This window comes from Dermochelys coriacea, chromosome 10, assembly GCF_009764565.3.
Source record: "Dermochelys coriacea isolate rDerCor1 chromosome 10, rDerCor1.pri.v4, whole genome shotgun sequence".
NCBI classification, from domain to species: domain Eukaryota; kingdom Metazoa; phylum Chordata; order Testudines; family Dermochelyidae; genus Dermochelys; species Dermochelys coriacea.
Window position 1 is genome coordinate 85,737,590 of NC_050077.1, and position 19,053 is coordinate 85,756,642.

Sequence of the window (19,053 nt, forward strand, 5' to 3'; positions counted from 1 at the left end):
AGGCCCTGGGTCAGGGGCCAGCCCCACTACAGCCCGCCAGTTCCTGAATGGGCCCAGGCAGCTGCACCAGCACCCATCCCCACTCCACTGCCGTTTGCCTCTGGGACACTGGAGCTCAGGCTGCAGCTGCTGAGGGTGACTGGGGAGGCTGGGCAGGCAGGGTCAGCCCCTTTGCAGAGGGGCTCAGGCGTTGAAGAATGGGCTGGCTGGGCTGATCACAGGGCACTGAGGAGTGGGGAAGGGCCAGGTGCTAGTGGCAGGGCATGGGCGGGGGGAGCACAGGTGCCGACTCCGTGGGTGCTCTGGGGCTGAAGCAGCCATGGGGAAAAATTAGTGGGTGCTTTGCACCCACCAGCAGCCAAGATCCTCTCACCCCTCCCCCTGCACCTCCTCCCCCACTAAGGGCACGCTAAGGAGAGGAGGCAGGGCCAGGGCCAGGATGTGGGGAAGGAGTTGGAATAGGGGCAGGGAAGGGGTGGAGTTGGGTTGGGGGGGACTTGGGGGAAGAGGTGGGGCAGAGGCCAGGCCTCAATGAAGGGGTGGAGTGGGGGCAGAGGCAGAGAGTGGGGTTGAGCACCCACAGGAAAGAGGGGAAGTTGGTACCTGTGAGTGGGAGCTGAGGTCTGTGCTAACGAAGCTCTGTCTTGTGGGGGCAGGTGGCCTTGGCGCACTCCTGGTTCAGGCCTCACCCAAGCTGGCCCTCTTTGGGCCTGTTGGGTGCACAGCACTGTGGGGCTCCAGCAGGATCCTGCCCAGGGTGCGTTGGGAGCTGATCTGCCTCCCTCCCCTGGAGCAGGGTAGGGTGCCTACAGTGCCCTGGGCTCACACGTGCTCCTGCCCCAGCGCGGGGAGCTGCTCTTATAGGCTGCCATCACTTGGCTGTCACAACAGCTCCCTGAGGACCCTGCCCCAGAACACTCCAGGGAAGACACCACAGGCACGTCACAGGCTGCTCCTGGCAACAGCGCATTGCCAGGCCCCAGCCCTGGGCAGCCCCCAGGCCTCCCCAAAGCCCTCACAGAACTGCTTGATTTTGTTCTGCCTCCCACACGTTCTGTAGTGGGCAGGAGATGCAGAGGTGGTGCCCACACACCCTGCTCCACCCAAACTGGGAGCCCTAACTTAATGCAGCTCGGCCCTTCCTGGATCCTAGGCATTGCATCAGCTCCCCTCCCTCAGCAGCCAGCATGAGCCCCATGGTTGGGAACTGAGGCTCTGGGCACTGGCTGGTGTCTCATGCTCAGAGCCGGCCTGAGGGGGCTGGTGAACCATTCCTGGCCCATGGTGCAGGGGTGTGTGCTGGGGGGCAGGGGACTCCTGAGCAGTCCCAGTCCTTGAGGGTGGTGTTGAAGTCCCCACCCAGGACCAGGCACTCGTGAGGATCCAGGGTGCCAAGGAAGGCAGATGCCTGCCAATAGAAACACACTCATTCCGGGCCCGCGTTCAGGGCGTAAATGTTGACCAGGTTTAATCTTGGCCCCTCCACGCAGGCCCGGACGTGCTTGCATGGCTCAAAAGCTTGGCGCTCACCTCCAGAAGTTATTTCTTATTGGACATTACCTCCCCATTTGGTTCTGAGATACTGAGTTGGAGTGGGAGAGTCCAGGACCATGCTTTTCAACTTGGGAGGGCTTGAGCCCTTCCAGACTCCCCTGAGTAAGGGCAAGCAGCTCCCAACCCCTCAGTGGCAGGAGCAGGGAGGGAATGGCACAGCAAGGGGGAGGCTCTGCGGGGCCACAAACACCTACAAATAATCCAGCACCCCGAGGAATCCAAAAGCTATTTTAATACATGGAAGTGGGTCTGATGTGAATAAGAAGGGTGAGGGGCTCCTGCAGCTGCTTGGCTATGCAGCCCCAGGCCAGCCCCTCTGGGCCAACACTGGCTGCACATTGTAGAGAGTGGGGAGAAAATACGTCAGGGGCGGACAATCCCGGCAGGGCTACACGCTTTGTATTCTACCAGCAAGAGGGCCAGGAGGCTGTGGTGGGCTGGAAATGAGGGCAGGGCAAGCACAAAGGTGAACGGCAGGGATGCTGCCTCACTTCTCCTGGGACAGACCAAGTTCCCCACACATTATTTTGGTTGCTCCTTCTTCTCACTGGCCTTTTTCTGCTTCTGCTGCATTATCTCAGAGTCTCTATTGGGAGAAAAGGAGCCTGTCAGTGGGTGGACCAGGAGGGAGCAGGAAGAAGAGCATCTCAGTTTTTCTGATAGCAAAAGTATTAGTTTCTGGAAGCAGAGGATTTCAGCACATGAGGGAGCTACTGGCCAGAGCAGGAGTGGTAGATCCAGGGCCCCCAAACTGCAGATTCAGGAGAACTGAATTTGGAAACTTTGGGTGGGTGGGTGGGTGGATTTGGGGGGGTTGGGGGCAGGACACAATTAGTTGGGGGAGGTGGGGATACAACAGGGCCTTCTCAAAGCAGTAAGAAGAAACACAGAACAAAAACCTCTGCTGGGGAACATAGGTGGTGGGGTGGGTGCATCCTGCTCTACGACAGGGAGAGCAAGTTACTGAGCATGCCAGAGAAATCTGACTGACGAAAGAGACATCATCCCAGAGAAGGGAAGACACTGCAGGAGGAAGGGGAAATGAGAAGACAGGGAGGCAGGACACCCATTCATCGTCATTTCATAGAAAGCTGATGTTCTGCCCAGGGTCCAGCTCTATACACATTGCAGGTGAGAATGCTGGGCTGTGACCCCCAATGCTAGGCCTGGTTCCTGGCAGAGGATGGTACTTCCATGTCTAGACCATGGACTGACACAGCATGCAGGAGCCCAGGGCCCTTTGAGCATGAACCTCACTATAAGAAGGGAGCCAAGACCCTGCTTTGTAGGAGCCCTCCAGAAGCAGCTCTGGCAGGTGGAGTTGCTGCAGGGAGCATGGGGTTGCAGCCCCAATCAGGAACCTAGGGCCTGGTTCAGTCAGATGCTGTGTTCCAGAGTCACAGGCCAAGAGGGGGAGAGAAAAAGCCAGCCTCTTTCCTCTTCCTCTCATCACGGACAGTTACCTCTGTTTCCGGGCAGCAGCCGACAGGCCGTCATCGCGCCGCTTCCCCTTGCCCGAGTCAGTCTGCTTCTTCATGTTCTTCTGACGGGCCAGTTCACGCTGGTTACCGCCTGCAACGACACCAGCAGAAGACTGACTCGCTGCACCCTGGACGAGATAAGGCCCCACGACCCAGCCCCATCGGACATCAGCTGCCCTCCTGTCTGAGGTACTTCTGGAAGCAAGGAACACAAGCCTGAGATGAGAGGTTACTGGGAGTTCCACAGAGAATGGTCACCTGACCACCTGTCTTGAAGAACAAACTTCTCAGTATCCAAGGGGCAGCAGCACTGCACTCTCAAAGCAGGCCGTCCCCATGGAGCCCCAGGGAAGGGCTGTGTGCAGGATTAAGGAGCCTGACTCAGAGTGGGGCAGCTGGGTGAGTGCCCTGAAGAGCCCGGTTAATTAAACAGCCAAGGCAGCAGCCGCTGGAGGAGGTGTGCCGAGAACAGCAGCTTGGGCAAGTGCGAGAAGAGCTCAAACTAGAAGCCCTACTGAGCTCTGACAATGGCGCTGCCAGCCTGCAAGCAGAGGGAGCTCTCGGGTGTCCTGGCATGGGGATGGGCGCTGCCTCCAACAGGCCTGGATACAAAACCCAGGCCATTCATGCAACCTTTAAGCCAGCACTGAGAGGGTGACCCCTTGACCCCACAGCCTCTGGCTCGCACAAGTGGGGCTGCCTACTCCCAACCCCTGCTCCCCACCTAACCCCCCAGAAACCTCCCCCCAGGTTCCCCCCCTCCCCACAGAGCGCCCGGGACAGCCCCGCCCCACATCCCTCTGCTCCCCACATAATCCCCCAGGCTCCCCTCTTCTCCAGAAACCTCCTTCCCACAGGCTCCCCCCAGAGAGCCCTGGGCAGCCCCTGCCCCCCCGGCTCCCCCCACAGAGCCCTGGGCAGCCCCTGCCCCCCGCATAACCCCCCCGGCTCCCCCCAGAGAGCCCTGGGCAGCCCCTGCCCCCCGCATAACCCCCCCGGCTCCCCACACAGAGCCCTGGGCAGCCCCTGCCCCCCCGGCTCCCCCCAGAGAGCCCTGGGCAGCCCCTGCCCCCCACGTAACCCCCCCGGCTCCGCATAAGCCAAGCCCCGCCCGGCAGAGCAGGAGCCGCCGCCACCTACGGGTCATGGCTCCGCTCGGCTGCGTCTCCTCGGCGGCCACGTCCCGGGCCCCGCCCCCAGGGCCCTTCCCCATTGGCCCGGAAATGCGTCAAGAAGACCCCAAACTGCCCAACCGCCACATAGACCACGCCCACTGGACGCTCCTCATTGGCTGAACTCGACGGGACAGATTCGTGAATCCCTTTATGATTGGCTGCAGGAAGGGGTGGAGTCCAGGCGCTCGGGGGGGGGGGTGGAGGTGAGGTCCAGGTCCAGGTCCCGGCGCTCCGAGGGGGGTGCTGTGTTGGGGGGGCGCTCTGAGGGGGCTGCTGTGTTTGGGGGGGGGGTGCGGTCCCGGCGCTCTGAGGAAGGTCCTGTCTTGGGGGGGGGGTGAGGTCCAGGTGCTCCGAGGGGGGTGCTGTGTTGGGGGGGGGGTGAGGTCCAGGTGCTCCGAGGGGGGTGCTGTGTTGGGGGGGGGTGAGGTCCAGGTGCTCCGAGGGGGGTGCTGTGTTGGGGGGGTGCGGTCCCGGCGCTCTGAGGGGGGTGCTGTGTTGGGGGGGCGCTCTGAGGGGGGTGCTGTGTTGGGGGGTGAGGTCCAGGCGCTCCGAGGGGGCTGCTGTGTTTGGGGGGGGGGGTGCGGTCCCGGCGCTCTGAGGAAGGTCCTGTCTTGGGGGGGGGGTGAGGTCCAGGTGCTCCGAGGGGGGTGCTGTGTTGGGGGGGGGTGAGGTCCAGGTGCTCCGAGGGGGGTGCTGTGTTGGGGGGGGGTGCGGTCCCGGCGCTCTGAGGGGGGTGCTGTGTTGGGGGGGCGCTCTGAGGGGGGTGCTGTGTTGGGGGGTGAGGTCCAGGCGCTCCGAGGGGGCTGCTGTGTTTGGGGGGGGTGCGGTCCCGGCGCTCTGAGGAAGGTCCTGTCTTGGGGGGGGGTGAGGTCCAGGTGCTCCGAGGGGGGTGCTGTGTTGGGGGGGGGTGAGGTCCAGGTGCTCCGAGGGGGGTGCTGTGTTGGGGGGGGGTGAGGTCCAGGTGCTCCGAGGGGGGTGCTGTGTTGGGGGGGGTGCGGTCCCGGCGCTCTGAGGGGGGTGCTGTGGTGGGGGGGGCGCTCTGAGGGGGGTGCTGTGTTGGGGGGTGAGGTCCAGGCGCTCCGAGGGGGCTGCTGTGTTTGGGGGGGGGTGCGGTCCCGGCGCTCTGAGGAAGGTCCTGTCTTGGGGGGGGGGTGAGGTCCAGGTGCTCCGAGGGGGGTGCTGTGTTGGGGGGGGGGGTGAGGTCCAGGTGCTCCGAGGGGGGTGCTGTGTTGGGGGGGGTGAGGTCCAGGTGCTCCGAGGGGGGTGCTGTGTTGGGGGGGGTGCGGTCCCGGCGCTCTGAGGGGGGTGCTGTGTTGGGGGGGCGCTCTGAGGGGGGTGCTGTGTTGGGGGGTGAGGTCCAGGCGCTCCGAGGGGGCTGCTGTGTTTGGGGGGGGGTGCGGTCCCGGCGCTCTGAGGAAGGTCCTGTCTTGGGGGGGGGGGGTGAGGTCCAGGTGCTCCGAGGGGGGTGCTGTGTTGGGGGGGGGTGCGGTCCCGGCGCTCTGAGGGGGGTGCTGTGTTGGGGGGGGCGCTCTGAGGGGGGTGCTGTGTTGGGGGGTGAGGTCCAGGCGCTCCGAGGGGGCTGCTGTGTTTGGGGGGGGGGTGCGGTCCCGGCGCTCTGAGGAAGGTCCTGTCTTGGGGGGGGGGGGTGAGGTCCAGGCACTCCGAGGGGGGTGCTGTGTTGGGGGGGGTGAGGTCCAGGTGCTCCGAGGGGGGTGCTGTGTTGGGGGGGGGTGAGGTCCAGGTGCTCCGAGGGGGGTGCTGTGTTGGGGGGGGTGCGGTCCCGGCGCTCTGAGGGGGGTGCTGTGTTGGGGGGGCGCTCTGAGGGGGGTGCTGTGTTGGGGGGGGTGCGGTCCCGGCGCTCTGAGGAAGGTCCTGTCTTGGGGGGGGGGGTGAGGTCCAGGTGCTCCGAGGGGGGTGCTGTGTTGGGGGGGGGTGAGGTCCAGGTGCTCCGAGGGGGGTGCTGTGTTGGGGGGCGGTGAGGTCCAGGTGCTCCGAGGGGGGTGCTGTGTTGGGGGGGGTGCGGTCCCGGCGCTCTGAGGGGGGTGCTGTGTTGGGGGGGCGCTCTGAGGGGGGTGCTGTGTTGGGGGGTGAGGTCCAGGCGCTCCGAGGGGGCTGCTGTGTTTGGGGGGGGGTGCGGTCCCGGCGCTCTGAGGAAGGTCCTGTCTTGGGGGGGGGTGAGGTCCAGGTGCTCCGAGGGGGGTGCTGTGTTGGGGGGGGGGTGAGGTCCAGGTGCTCCGAGGGGGGTGCTGTGTTGGGGGGGGGTGCGGTCCCGGCGCTCTGAGGGGGGTGCTGTGTTGGGGGGGCGCTCTGAGGGGGGTGCTGTGTTGGGGGGTGAGGTCCAGGCGCTCCGAGGGGGGTGCTGTGTTGGGGGGGGGTGCGGTCCCGGCGCTCTGAGGAAGGTCCTGTCTTGGGGGGGGGTGAGGTCCAGGTGCTCCGAGGGGGGGTGCTGTGTTGGGGGGGGGTGAGGTCCAGGTGCTCCGAGGGGGGTGCTGTGTTGGGGGGGGGGTGAGGTCCAGGTGCTCCGAGGGGGGTGCTGTGTTGGGGGGGGTGCGGTCCCGGCGCTCTGAGGGGGGGTGCTGTGTTGGGGGGGCGCTCTGAGGGGGGTGCTGTGTTGGGGGGTGAGGTCCAGGCGCTCCGAGGGGGCTGCTGTGTTTGGGGGGGGGTGCGGTCCCGGCGCTCTGAGGAAGGTCCTGTCTTGGGGGGGGGGGTGAGGTCCAGGTGCTCCGAGGGGGGGTGCTGTGTTGGGGGGGGGGTGAGGTCCAGGTGCTCTGAGGGGGGTGCTGTGTTGGGGGGGGGTGAGGTCCAGGTGCTCCGAGGGGGGTGCTGTGTTGGGGGGGGTGCGGTCCCGGCGCTCTGAGGGGGGTGCTGTGTTGGGGGGGCGCTCTGAGGGGGGTGCTGTGTTGGGGGGTGAGGTCAGGCGCTCCGAGGGGGCTGCTGTGTTTGGGGGGGGGTGCTGGTCCCGGCGCTCTGAGGAAGGTCCTGTCTTGGGGGGGGGGTGAGGTCCAGGTGCTCCGAGGGGGGTGCTGTGTTGGGGGGGGGTGAGGTCCAGGTGCTCCGAGGGGGGTGCTGTGTTGGGGGGGGGTGCGGTCCCGGCGCTCTGAGGGGGGTGCTGTGGTGGGGGGGCGCTCTGAGGGGGTGCTGTGTTGGGGGGTGAGGTCCAGGCGCTCCGAGGGGGCTGCTGTGTTTGGGGGGGGTGCGGTCCCGGCGCTCTGAGGAAGGTCCTGTCTTGGGGGGGGGGTGAGGTCCAGGCACTCCGAGGGGGGTGCTGTGTTGGGGGGGGGTGAGGTCCAGGTGCTCCGAGGGGGGTGCTGTGTTGGGGGGGGTGAGGTCCAGGTGCTCCGAGGGGGGTGCTGTGTTGGGGGGGGTGCGGTCCCGGCGCTCTGAGGGGGGTGCTGTGTTGGGGGGCGCTCTGAGGGGGGTGCTGTGTTGGGGGGTGAGGTCCAGGCGCTCCGAGGGGGCTGCTGTGTTTGGGGGGGGTGCGGTCCCGGCGCTCTGAGGAAGGTCCTGTCTTGGGGGGGGGGGTGAGGTCCAGGCACTCCGAGGGGGGTGCTGTGTTGGGGGGGGGGTGAGGTCCAGGTGCTCCGAGGGGGGGTGCTGTGTTGGGGGGGTGAGGTCCAGGTGCTCCGAGGGGGGTGCTGTGTTGGGGGGGGGTGCGGTCCCGGCGCTCTGAGGGGGGTGCTGTGTTGGGGGGGCGCTCTGAGGGGGGTGCTGTGTTGGGGGGTGAGGTCCAGGCGCTCCGAGGGGGGCTGCTGTGTTTGGGGGGGGGGTGCGGTCCCGGCGCTCTGAGGAAGGTCCTGTCTTGGGGGGGGGTGAGGTCCAGGCACTCCGAGGGGGGTGCTGTGTTGGGGGGGGGGTGAGGTCCAGGTGCTCCGAGGGGGGTGCTGTGTTGGGGGGGGGTGAGGTCCAGGTGCTCCGAGGGGGGTGCTGTGTTGCGTGAGGTCCAGGTGCTCCGAGGGGGGTGCTGTGTTGGGGGGGGGGTGAGGTCCAGGTGCTCCGAGGGGGGTGCTGTGTTGGGGGGGGGGGTGCGGTCCAGGTGCTCCGAGGGGGGTGCTGTGTTGGGGGGGGGGTGAGGTCCAGGTGCTCCGAGGGGGGTGCTGTGTTGGGGGGGGTGAGGTCCAGGTGCTCCGAGGGGGGTGCTGTGTTGGGGGGGCGCTCTGAGGGGGGTGCTGTGTTGGGTGAGGTCCAGGTGCTCCGAGGGGGGTGCTGTGTTGGGGGGGGGTGAGGTCCAGGCGCTCCGAGGGGGGTGCTGTGTTGGGCAGGGCGCTCTGAGGGGGGGGGTGCTGTGGTGGGTGCAAGGATGAGGTTCAGGCGCTCAGGGCTGGGGTTCCGTATTCACTCCCTCAGCTGGAAGGCCCCGTTCCTTCCCAGCTCCGTGTCTGGGGCCTGACAGCAAGGCAGCAGCCAGAGAGCAGGTCCCACGAGCCCTCTGCAGACCCCAATCCCCAGCGCTGAGATCAGGCCTGGCTGCAGGGCGCTGGCTAAATAACAGCCACATTTATTTACGAAGACACAAAGGTCACTGCTAAGTCCTGTCAGCTGGAGATCCTGGCTTCACTGGGAACGGGGTCTGCGTTCTGTGCTGGACAACCCAAGGCTCGCACAGGAGGAGCCAACAGGATGGTACCTCCCTGGCCCCCCTGTTTGCCGATGGAGGGGCTGTAAACCCCCTGCATCTCTGGTGTCCTTGGCTAGTCTCAGTTCCGTGTTGTCAGAAAGATGGAGGTCACCATGCTGCCCAGAGCCACAGCCACAGCACCAAAAAGCAACTTCCAGGGGGTGACCTGGAAAAGACAGGAGGCAACTCAGCTAGTGTCCTTAAATGGCTTTGGGTCATTAGGGTCCATCTGCAAGAGGAGAAGGGAGAGATGGAGAGAATGAGCTTCACAACAGCTATCTGCACTGCAAGATCCCCACAAAGCAGCCCGGGGCCATGCCGTGTGCAAGCTGGCCATGGGCAGGGGTCACCAAGCCCGTTGCCTTGGGACGAGAGCGTAGCCCCTGTACCTAAGAGATGGAGGTTATCTTTCCATTTCTGACTCCGCAGGTCATCTGACTGGCCTGTGGTCTTGCTACTTGTGATTCAGGGACAGTGATGCTGACCTGCCTCGTGGGGAGAGAGTGTAGCTAAGGTTATTATTGTGTGTCAAGAGCTTTGAGATGATAGGGGTGGGCCAAAGAATGCTCTGATTCATCTCCCCTCTACCCCCCCCCAACCTGACTGCCAGCCAGGCTGCTTGTTCCTGCCTTAGTTTCTGGGTTTCATTGCTGGGTTGGGGGCAGTTCTTCTCATGCCCAAATGGAGCCTCTGCAGCCGTCCAATCCATCCCTGCACAATGCCAGATGGGGCTGGGAGTATCTCTGCATGGGCCCTAGCTAGGCAGGGACCTTGTGAATGGGTGTGATGGGATGTGCAAGCCCCACACTGGTAAGGTAAGGGCTAAGGAACAGCCCTGTGCCCAGAAAGTTCTGCCCAGCGGCCCTTGCTGGGTGTGCTCTCGGTGGAGGCTGAGCTCAAAGGGGACAGCTCAGCTCATTCTGGGGGGCAGTTGTGTGTTGCAGGCTCCTGCCGAGAAGCTACTGGGGCCTGGGTGGCTGGGCCCAGGCCCTGCTGCCAAGCCACCACAGAGGATGGCATTGCTGAGCCACGATGGAGAGAGAGAGAGAGAGAGACTCTCCAGTTGGGACTTGAAAGGACTCCAGGGAGAACACAAGATGGCACCAGCAGAGGAACTGAAGCCAGGAGAGGAAGTGGCCCAGGGAGCAGGTGTACACCATACATTTTTTAACTACCATTTGATGTGCCCTGGGTTGGAACCTGGTAGAGCAGGAAGGTCCTGGGTTCCTCTACCCAGGCCCTGGCCTCTTGCCACCTGATCAGACACCACCTCCCTGCCAGTCCCCCAACAAGGAGGACCTAGGTTCTGCACCATCAGCGTCAGCCCCGGAGAGAACGTGGAGAATTATAAGAGCCTCACGCCTCCTTTCCGCAGTGCTAGCATCCACCCGTCAGCTTTCTGCTCACATACACTAAACCAGCAGGCAGCCCCGTGTGTAGACCATGCTCTCCTGTTCATGGGCAACAGGAGAAGTGTCTTCACCCACGAAGAGGTGACATAGCCTCTATCTGAGCCTTCCAGCTGGGAATGAATCCCTCTTTGATAAAACTCAGGGCCTTGGGCCAGGAGGACAGGAGTTCCAGCTAGGCAGGCAGGTTGGGCAGGGCCCTAGGTGATTATATTTTGGATGCAGACATGGGCGTAACTGCGACCAGGGACTGTAATGGGGAGGCAGAGTTCTGGTGCAGGAGCAGCACCAGTGTCCCGGTTGGGCCAAGCCTATGTACCCATGTGCTCTGGCACGCTGCTGGCTGCACCAGGTCGTCCACGTCTGTGGGGGCAGGGCGTTCTGGCTGCCCTTTCTGACGCTTCGCTAGCTTTGAGAGCTCAGCGTGAATTGCCTGGAAGAGACCAAGAGAGGACAGCAGGTCATTAATCCTGGAGCGCTCCACCTGCTTCCTTCTGGAGCATGGAGAGAGTGCTTTTTGTCCTGCAATTGTCATTCCTCCTGCCTCTCCACCCTTTTATATGGCAGCAGCTTTAGTAGGAAGTCTCCTTGAGTTCACTCCTGGTTAGTCAAGGCTCCTGGCTACTATTTCCTGTTCTGCCATTGACCCGTATAACCTTGGGTAGGTCACTGCCCCCTGGGCCTGTAACATGGGGGGAACAACACTGAGCTCCTGGCTAAAGCTCTTTGGGATCTTTGCGTGAAATAAGTAGGATATTGGCCACCTCTGTAAATGTGCTGCTTGCCTACTGTGCAAGGTGAGCCTCCCCTTAGAGCCAGGAGGGACAGCGCCTCGCTGCCCACCTACTCCAGTGCGAGTGGATAATTCAGGAACTAGCCCCTGGAGGGGGGCCCTTGCTCTGCTCTTTACCTTCGCGGTGGGCTCAAGCTGCAGGGCTCTCTTTAGGATATTCATGGCTTCCTGGTCCTCTCCTCGTTCTGACAGCAGCTACGAGACAGAGGAGACAGTAAAGAAAAGAAGGAAGACAGATCAGGAGGCATAGAGCTGTGGGGAATGGGACACAGTGATAAGGGGTAGGGCTCACAGAGAGAGAGCGGGAGTGTAGGGACATGGAGAGAGCTTCAGATACACCCAGAGGAAGAGCTATTTGGTTACTTACTCCTAGTACTTTCCTCTTTGCTCATTTTCCTTCTCTCCTGCTGTCTATTCTCCCCCTGTCCCCTTCTCTCTAGCTCTGACCTTGCTTTCTCATACAGTCCCTTTGGTGTAAGGCAGACGTTTGTGACTCAGTCGGTCATGAGCGGTCAGCCTCCACCGCCAAGGCCTACTTCGCCTCCTGAATTTATAACAGTGTTAAATATTAAAAAAGTGTTTTTAATTTATAAGGTGGGTCGCATTCAGAGGCTTGCTTTGTGAAAGGGGTCACCAGTACAAAAGTTTGAGAACCACTGGTGTAAGGGTCTCCAACCCAGACTCTGACAAGTTGGAGAAAGAGGACCTGACTGGTGAGATCTCTTCCTGGAACCTGCAGATCCAATGCTTCTAGTCTTCTCCCTCCCCTCCCTCTCCTACCAGCCTTTTCCCTCATCTCCCGGGCTGTGCCCCTTTCTCCTGGGTTCCCTTGGTGTGAGTGCTGGGCTGTACCTTTCCTTTCCTGTAGAGAGCCTTCACGTTGTCGGGGTCGATGTGCAGTACTGCACTGCATGATGTCAACACCTCCTCAAACAGCTGCAGCTTCAGCTGGGAAGCTGCACAGTTATTAAGACATTTCACTTGATGCTCTTGCAGCTCCTCTTCCTCCTCGGGGCTTGGAGGGACTGGGAATGAGCCCAACAACAAGGTGGTCAAAGCCAGCTGGGACAAGTGTGCTCTGCAGCTCACTCAGAGCTGCTAGGGAGAGGAGAATGTGCAACCCCAGTCCTGTGCCAGCCTCTTATCTCTGACTCTCTCCCTGCTAATCCCAGACCCTTTTAGGGTGAAGCCCCCAGTCTCCCCTCAACTCATGTGCCCTGAGCCCAGGTGGCCTCTTATTTTACCTGCACCAGGTGAGTCCAGGATGCCCAGGGCCAGCTGGTAGGATTGCTTCTAGTCTTCTCCCTCCCCTCCCTCTCCTACCAGCCTTTTCCCTCATCTCCCGGGCTGTGCCCCTTTCTCCTGGGTTCCCTTGGTGTGAGTGCTGGGCTGTACCTTTCCTTTCCTGTAGAGAGCCTTCACGTTGTCGGGGTCGATGTGCAGTACTGCACTGCATGATGTCAACACCTCCTCAAACAGCTGCAGCTTCAGCTGGGAAGCTGCACAGTTATTAAGACATTTCACTTGATGCTCTTGCAGCTCCTCTGCCAGCCTCTTATCTCTGACTCTCTCCCTGCTAATCCCAGACCCTTTTAGGGTGAAGCCCCCAGTCTCCCCTCAACTCATGTGCCCTGAGCCCAGGTGGCCTCTTATTTTACCTGCACCAGGTGAGTCCAGGATGCCCAGGGCCAGCTGGTAGGATTGCATGGCCCGCTGGTACTCCTCCCGCTCAAAATGGAAGTTCCCTCGCTCCCTCTTCTGCTTGCTGAGGCTGATTCGCGTGGAGGGTGGCAGGAGCCCCAGATCGGAGCTGTCCCGGATCTGTAGCAGGGTCACCTCATACAGTAATGAGGCATCCGATGGGATATCAGGGTCCCTGGACGGAGGAAGTGAGATTTTTGCCTTTCCCCAGTACTCCCTTCCCTGGGCTCCTGCACTCTGGGAATCAGGGTGCAGAGCCCCTTGGCTTCTGGAACCCCAGAATCACAAACAGTGCAGGTAGCTGTGATTTTACTAGGGACAGCTGGGCCAGGATGAAAGGACCCATTCAGGCAATCAGCACCAGGATTACTCTGTCCCTTTTGCCAAAGGAACAGTGAGAGGTGGGCAGCACCTCCCTGCTCTAAGCCTAGAGCAGGGAAAGGATCAAGCCCAGCCTACCTGCCCAGGTGACCGTAAGCATACTGGAAGCTGGTGAGAAGGAAGGACACCTCTCCTAGCTGCATGGACTGGACACCGAGCTCCAGGGCCTGTAGAGAGGGGGACAGAGTAGAGTGATTTATTCCTGCCCCAAGACTTGCACCCATTACACTGCATGGAGGCTCCCCTTGGCCCGGCATGTTTGACATGGCATGCTGCAGAGAAGTTAGAGCTCAGCAGTGCCAATGCTGAGTTCCACCATCTGCCCCCTGGCATTGGAGGGAGGTGGCTGGCTCCTGGTGCTGGGCATTCTCTAGGGAGTGGGACTAGGGTCTCTAGTCCTCTCCCTGTCGCTGTTGAATGCCAAAGTCGGGAGGAATCTACCCCACAGAGCCCCATTTTTGTGGCATCTGTTCCCTTCCTGCTGCAGATATGGGGTGGAACAGCGAGGGGGTGTGGTAAAGAGGGGTCAGATCAGGTTCTGAATTACAGCTGAGTTGCTGGACCTTGCACCAATAGCAGGACTTGGGGTGGTTGTGGTTCTCTTCCCTCTGACCTGGGGTCTCACCTCTGGGCAGAGGAGATGTGAAACTGGGAGTGTCTCTCTTCTGAGGAACCCTGGGGTCAGGATGGGATGGGAAATCTCATCTACTTCCCCCCACCCCCACCTTGCCCCAGAAGTGTCGATTCTAGCCGGACCCAGAGGGGCTTCTTGGCAAGAATCGTTTTCTGTAGCTGTCCTCACAGTCTTCGAGGTGTTGGCTGAGCCACAAGCAGGGTGTGGGGTGGGAGCAGCAGTGCTGCAGGATAGGTGTGCAAGCAGGGTGTAAGCCAGAGACCCCTGGGTGGGTCTGGCAGCAAATCTTGTCACTACACCTCACATGTTTGTCATGATAGATCCCCAAAGGTGGCATGTGAGCTATCACTGGGAAACGAATAACTCACTGCTCATTAATATTCTCGTGTGATGTCTGTCTGGGGGATGTTTGAACAGTTACGTATGTGCGAGACTTATGTTCTCAGCAATGCACAGGCCTGGTTTGACCTAGGCACTGCAAGGTATTTGCTTGGCTGACCAGCCTTGGCATCAGGCAGGGACAATGAAGGTGCATTTACAATTAAAGGTAAACAGAGCCGTCTGGCTACTAAGGGGAGGTGGTAAGAAGTCAACTATCACCAGCGGGCAGGGGAGGAACCAGCATGACATCTTATCTGAGAATGCATTTCAGTGGTTTACAGCCAGGGCGTAAGTAGTTGAATCAGCACATTGAGTTATACATGTATATCAAGTACGAAAGCTGATGACACACTGGTGATTACCATCTTTGTAAGGTATCTCTACTAACACTGTATGAAGAACTGTGGACACTCACTGATATTCTGCTTTGTAGTCTGTGACCAAACAAAGGGAAAACAGCCTACAAGGTGTGACCAAAACCAATGGAAGCCCCAGTTATATATGGCTCAATGGGATGGGAAGTACACAGCAGGGAAGACCAGCCTGGGGTCAGCTGAGTCTAGGGACAAAGCAGTGAGTTTGGAGAGAGAAAAGAAGCCATCCTGGCATCCATCACTGGCCAGACACAAGGGGCTAGCACTCTGCAAGCTGAGAAAGACAGGTCCTTCAGCTAACGGGGTTGGAGTCTCTAGGCACTGAATATAGGTGAAAAAGCTGCTTAGTCAAGGGTCTTTCATCTAGGAAGCCAAGGGAAACCACCCCCTTCTGTGGAAGGTGACTGAGGGACAGTTGGCCATGGCTGAAAAGAAAAAGATTGGTAAGAAATCTATCTTGAACCAAGACTGGAGCTGGCTGAGTTAAGTCTTGGCCACTAGAAAGCATATTTTACTTGAATCTGCTCGTAATCACTTTGGCTTTATCCCTTGTACTTGAACTCACATAAAACCTCTCTCTTTTGTTAATAAACATACTTTACTTTTAATCTAAACCAGCCCTGTGCTGGGTTTGAAGTGAAGTAATCGTTAGCAGCTTGTTGCCTTAACTGGAGTTGTGTTTTTGTCTCTTTAAAGGAGCAATGGAGCTTATTACTCCTCTGAATGTTCCAAGAGAGGGCTGGATGCTTCAGGGCAGACGGTTTGGGGAAATTTGGGACTGGGGTGTGTTGGGGCACTTGGTGAACAGTCACCAAGGCTGGTGGAGACCTGAGTGTGGCTGGGGTGTAACAAACCAGCTGCTGGAGTTAGTTGCTGACCCCGGGCTGCTCAAGGCACAGACACCCTGTGCAGGCTTGTCTGCTGGGTGGGAGAGTCGAGACAGACACCTACAGCAGCAGAGTGTTTTAAGGCCCTCAGGGTTACAGGAGAAGTGGTAAGAGAACCTGGGACGAGTCCGAATTGCACCCCAAACTGTGACCTGGGACCCACGGCATTAACATGGCCTGAGGGGCAGATGGGTCAGCCCTCCCATTGCTATGGCATGTGTTATACACCAGTAACATACTTGGCTCTGCAGAAAACACCAAAAGGCAATCAGTCCCTGTGCCTGGGAAGGACTCCCAATATGGGGAGCCCACAGGGCAGGGGCACCCTGAGGAGCAGCTGTTGGGCTTTGGGTCGGTCTCCTCCACAGCTCTGACTTTGCCTTGCGGCTCTCTCGCATTTACCCTGGGGCTGCTGGTAGGAAGCAAGAGCCAACCCAAAGTGCACATCCCCTCTGGGCATCCCAATACATCTTGCATCTGTGTGGGGCAGGGACTGGCTCCATTTTGATCCCTGCACAGTCAGCTTTTAGCAAGTGATCAGAAGAACAGGGCCTTGGTGGGGCCTGCAAGCCACTGTGTGAGGCTGGATCCTGTGCAACCCCACAGCTGTCTCGCTCCCCCGTCCCAAGTTCTCTAGGAACTGAATGTAGGTGAATACTGACTGGGACCCATTGCAGATGTGTGCATGTGTGGGTGTTTTAATAGGATTCTAGAGCCTGCAGTTGGCTGCTACTTCAGTTGCCACTTAGGCATGCACCATAAATGCCTGGGTTACACACCTGTGGGCGTGCTGAGCTCAGGGACTGGAAGGGCCCAGGAATGATTTTTAGATGCAACAAATTGTGCACTTGGCAAGGGTTCAACTGGATGACTCTTGTAGATGGTCCCTTGTTACTCTGTTGATCTGTGATTCTCGTTGGCTGGTCTGGCCCCCTGGGCAGCTTTCCAACCAGTCAGCCCTTCCCATGGGCTGAACCCAAAAGCTGGGAAGTAACATCAGGATTTTATTTGCCTCCCTGTTTATGCCCCAGCTCTGTAAGGGGCCAGCACAGCCTGGAAGAGATTTTGTTACTGCCTTGCAAAGCCAGCAGGGGGAGCACAAGTGTGTTGTGTAGGTTTCACACAGCCTATTTCTTTGCAACAGCAAGATGAGATCGGACGAACATGGCCACTGATGCCTATGGCTAGAGTCGGGCATTTCAAAACTGGCAAATGCCAACCTCCAGGGGCACCAAACCATCCAGCCTTGATGGTAGACTCTGTCCTTAGGGTGCAGGAGGAGACCAAACCTGTATGACGTCCCCCTGCTCCAGGGTGAAAGTCAGTGCTGGATCCTTCTCCACCAAGCTACCATCCTCCAGAACCCCCAGCAGCTTCACCGTCACCTCCTGGCCTGGCTGGGGCCTGCTTGCCTCTCCTTGGCCTTCTCTCACCAGCAACTTCCTCAGGAATCTGTCCTCTGGGGGAAGCAAACAGGGAGAGGGGAATCAGCCCAGGGAGCAGGAGCCCCTGCAGCAGGACCTGTGGGACTCACCTGGGCAGAGAGGGACCCGTTCTTCCCTCTCCAGCCAGGGGCACTCCTCGCTCTTGCTCCGCCTCCCCCTCCCCTTAGGGGGCTCCTTCATATTAGACCTCTTGTTTTAGTACTTCCGCTCCTGGCTCTGCAGCATTGGGGGACCTCAAGGAGGTGACTGCACTTCCCTAAGGGCAGTTGTGCTTTATTATGTGTATTTCGGTAGCATCAAGATCAGTGCCCCAAAGGGCCAGGCGCTGCACAGGCACCAGGAGAGATGGGCCCTTCCCACAGAATCCACAGTCTGTTTACTCCAGGCAGAGCCAGGCTGTGAGGAGAGACAGGCCAGGAGAGGGAAAGTGACCTGCCCAAGGTCACCCAGCAGCTCAGTGGCTTAGCCAGGACTTGCATCCGATGAAGTGAGCTGTAGTTCACGAAAGCTTATGCTCAAATAAATTTGTTAGTCTCCAAGGTGCCACAAGTACTCCTTTTCTTTTTGCGAATACAGACTAACACGGCTGCTACTCTGAAACCTAGCCAGGACTAGAACCCAGCTCTCCCGAGTCCCAGCCCCATACCCAACCCACCGGCCCACACGGTTTTAAACGCATGTTTCTCTTGGCAGCAGTGTTGTGGCCTGGAAACCGGCCCAGTGCCTCTGAAGTTCAGCTGCTGGAGTTCGGGCCACACACCCTCTGCCCAGCACGCTGCTCAGCAGCTGTGAAGGGGCTGAAAATGTCCCATGCTCAACACTGGGTGTCTGTGCACCCAGCAGATGCCATGCTGGGGGCTCATCCATGCCATGCTGCCCCGGACTGGCCAGCCAAATGGCACTGTGCCAGGCATAGCTGGCAGGCCAGAGACCCACCATCTAGCAGGGCCGTGCCCCCATGATGCACTGCAATCCAGTTCCAGTCGGGGGGCAGCCAAGCAAAATGTGGCAGTGACAATGCCAGTGTGGGTGCTCCGGGAGTCCCTCAACTCTCTGCCTTGCTCTCAAGAGTAACTCAGGGGTGGTGCAACAGAGAGGATGGGGGGGCAGATGGGAGCTTCCCCAGAAGTGGCTCTGGGGTCTTGTTTTCCAGTCACCCCTTCCTGCCTTCCCTCCCCCTAGTCTTGCTGACTCACCTGTGACATCTGCCCAGCCAGCGGCTGCGAACAGCTGCCCGAAGCGGCCATACTTTGGTCCCAGCAGGCGCTCCAGCCCCTGGTAGAATTGCTGCTCCTCCTCCTGGGGCAGGGGGGCCTCAATTGTAGTGTGAGGCAGGAGGAACTTGACCACCCTCCCCAGACAAGGGCTTCCCTCCAGCTCCAGGGCCGCTGCTGGCCCAGCTGACGCGGGCTGGTTGGCCCGCTGGCTCGCCTCTGCTCCCTCCTTCCCCGCCTGCCGCATCTCCAGAGGCTCGTGGGCTTTGGCCCTGGCAGAGGGGTCCTCTAGCTGCGGGCTCGGCTGCGGTCCGATCATCCCCGCGGGCCCCTCCGCAAGTCCCAGGCCAGCCACGCGGCAGACTCGCAGCCCAGCTCCCAGGGGCTCTGCCGAGCCAGCGACCCGGGGAGGCTGCGGCGGGGGTGTCTGGGCAGCGACGCCCTGCCCCGGCTCTAATTCCATTCCTGCGCTCGCCAGGCGATTAGCCGCTTAAGCCCCCTGCAGCCTAGGGCCTGGCTGCGCTGCCCCGCTGAGCCGCCGGGCTCGGCCGCGGGGGGCCCAGCAGCGGGCATGGGCAGGGGCACTGGCCCGGCTCCCACCTGCCGGGAGGGGTCGGGCGGCTCCTGCGGACACGGAGCCTGTGTCCGGGGCCCGATCCCGGCCCCTCAGGCCCAGCCGTCAATGAAAGAGGACGGGGGGGGCAGCCCAGCCCCCCGGCCAGGACTGCACAGCGCGGGGACCCGGCTAATGCGCTTAGGGGATTTGCTCAGGCTGCCGCAAAAATAGCCCCGGCGGGCGGCTGCCCCGCTCCCGCCCCGCTCCCACCCCAGCTCCGCCCCGGCCCGCCCCGTTCGGCCACGCCCCACCCGCCCCAGCCCGCCCGGCTCGGCCACGCCCGGCCCGCTCCAGCCCCGCCCCCCTCCCGCCCCACCCCAGCTCCGCCCCGGCCCGCCTCGCTCGGCCACGCCCCTCCCGGCCCCAGCTCCGCCCAGACCCCGCCCTCGGCCC

At 60.9% G+C, this 19,053-nt stretch overlaps 2 protein-coding genes across 8 annotated transcripts; both read right to left on the minus strand.

The window, feature by feature from the left end:
• Window positions 1-1,765: 1,765 nt before the first annotated feature.
• Window positions 1,766-4,331, minus strand: SERF2 (small EDRK-rich factor 2). 2 transcript variants are annotated; one of them, XM_038420799.2, is made up of 3 exons: window positions 4,176-4,331; window positions 3,018-3,126; window positions 1,766-2,140 (listed from the first exon to the last, which is right to left on the minus strand). In XM_038420799.2, exons 1-3 carry the CDS (start codon window positions 4,246-4,248, stop codon window positions 2,077-2,079), a joined length of 246 nt encoding a protein of 81 aa, XP_038276727.1. In that variant the 5' UTR covers window positions 4,249-4,331; the 3' UTR covers window positions 1,766-2,076. The 2 variants fall into 2 exon arrangements, with proteins under 2 accessions (XP_038276727.1, XP_043350086.1); XM_043494151.1 differs by having other exon boundaries at window positions 3,018-3,230; window positions 4,176-4,322.
• Window positions 4,332-8,495: 4,164 nt separating this feature from the next.
• On the minus strand, window positions 8,496-18,845 carry LOC119862025 (peptidyl-prolyl cis-trans isomerase FKBP8-like). 6 transcript variants are annotated; one of them, XM_038417870.2, is made up of 8 exons: window positions 18,027-18,845; window positions 16,675-16,844; window positions 13,188-13,276; window positions 12,686-12,903; window positions 11,880-12,052; window positions 11,145-11,222; window positions 10,554-10,667; window positions 8,496-8,991 (listed from the first exon to the last, which is right to left on the minus strand). In XM_038417870.2, the coding sequence occupies exons 1-8, from the start codon at window positions 18,505-18,507 to the stop codon at window positions 8,905-8,907; spliced, it is 1,410 nt and encodes a 469-aa protein (XP_038273798.1). In that variant the 5' UTR covers window positions 18,508-18,845; the 3' UTR covers window positions 8,496-8,904. The 6 variants fall into 6 exon arrangements, with proteins under 6 accessions (XP_038273798.1, XP_038273799.1, XP_038273800.1 ...); XM_038417871.2 differs by having other exon boundaries at window positions 8,496-9,054; XM_038417872.2 differs by lacking the exon at window positions 10,554-10,667.
• Between the last annotated feature and the right edge of the window lie 208 nt (window positions 18,846-19,053).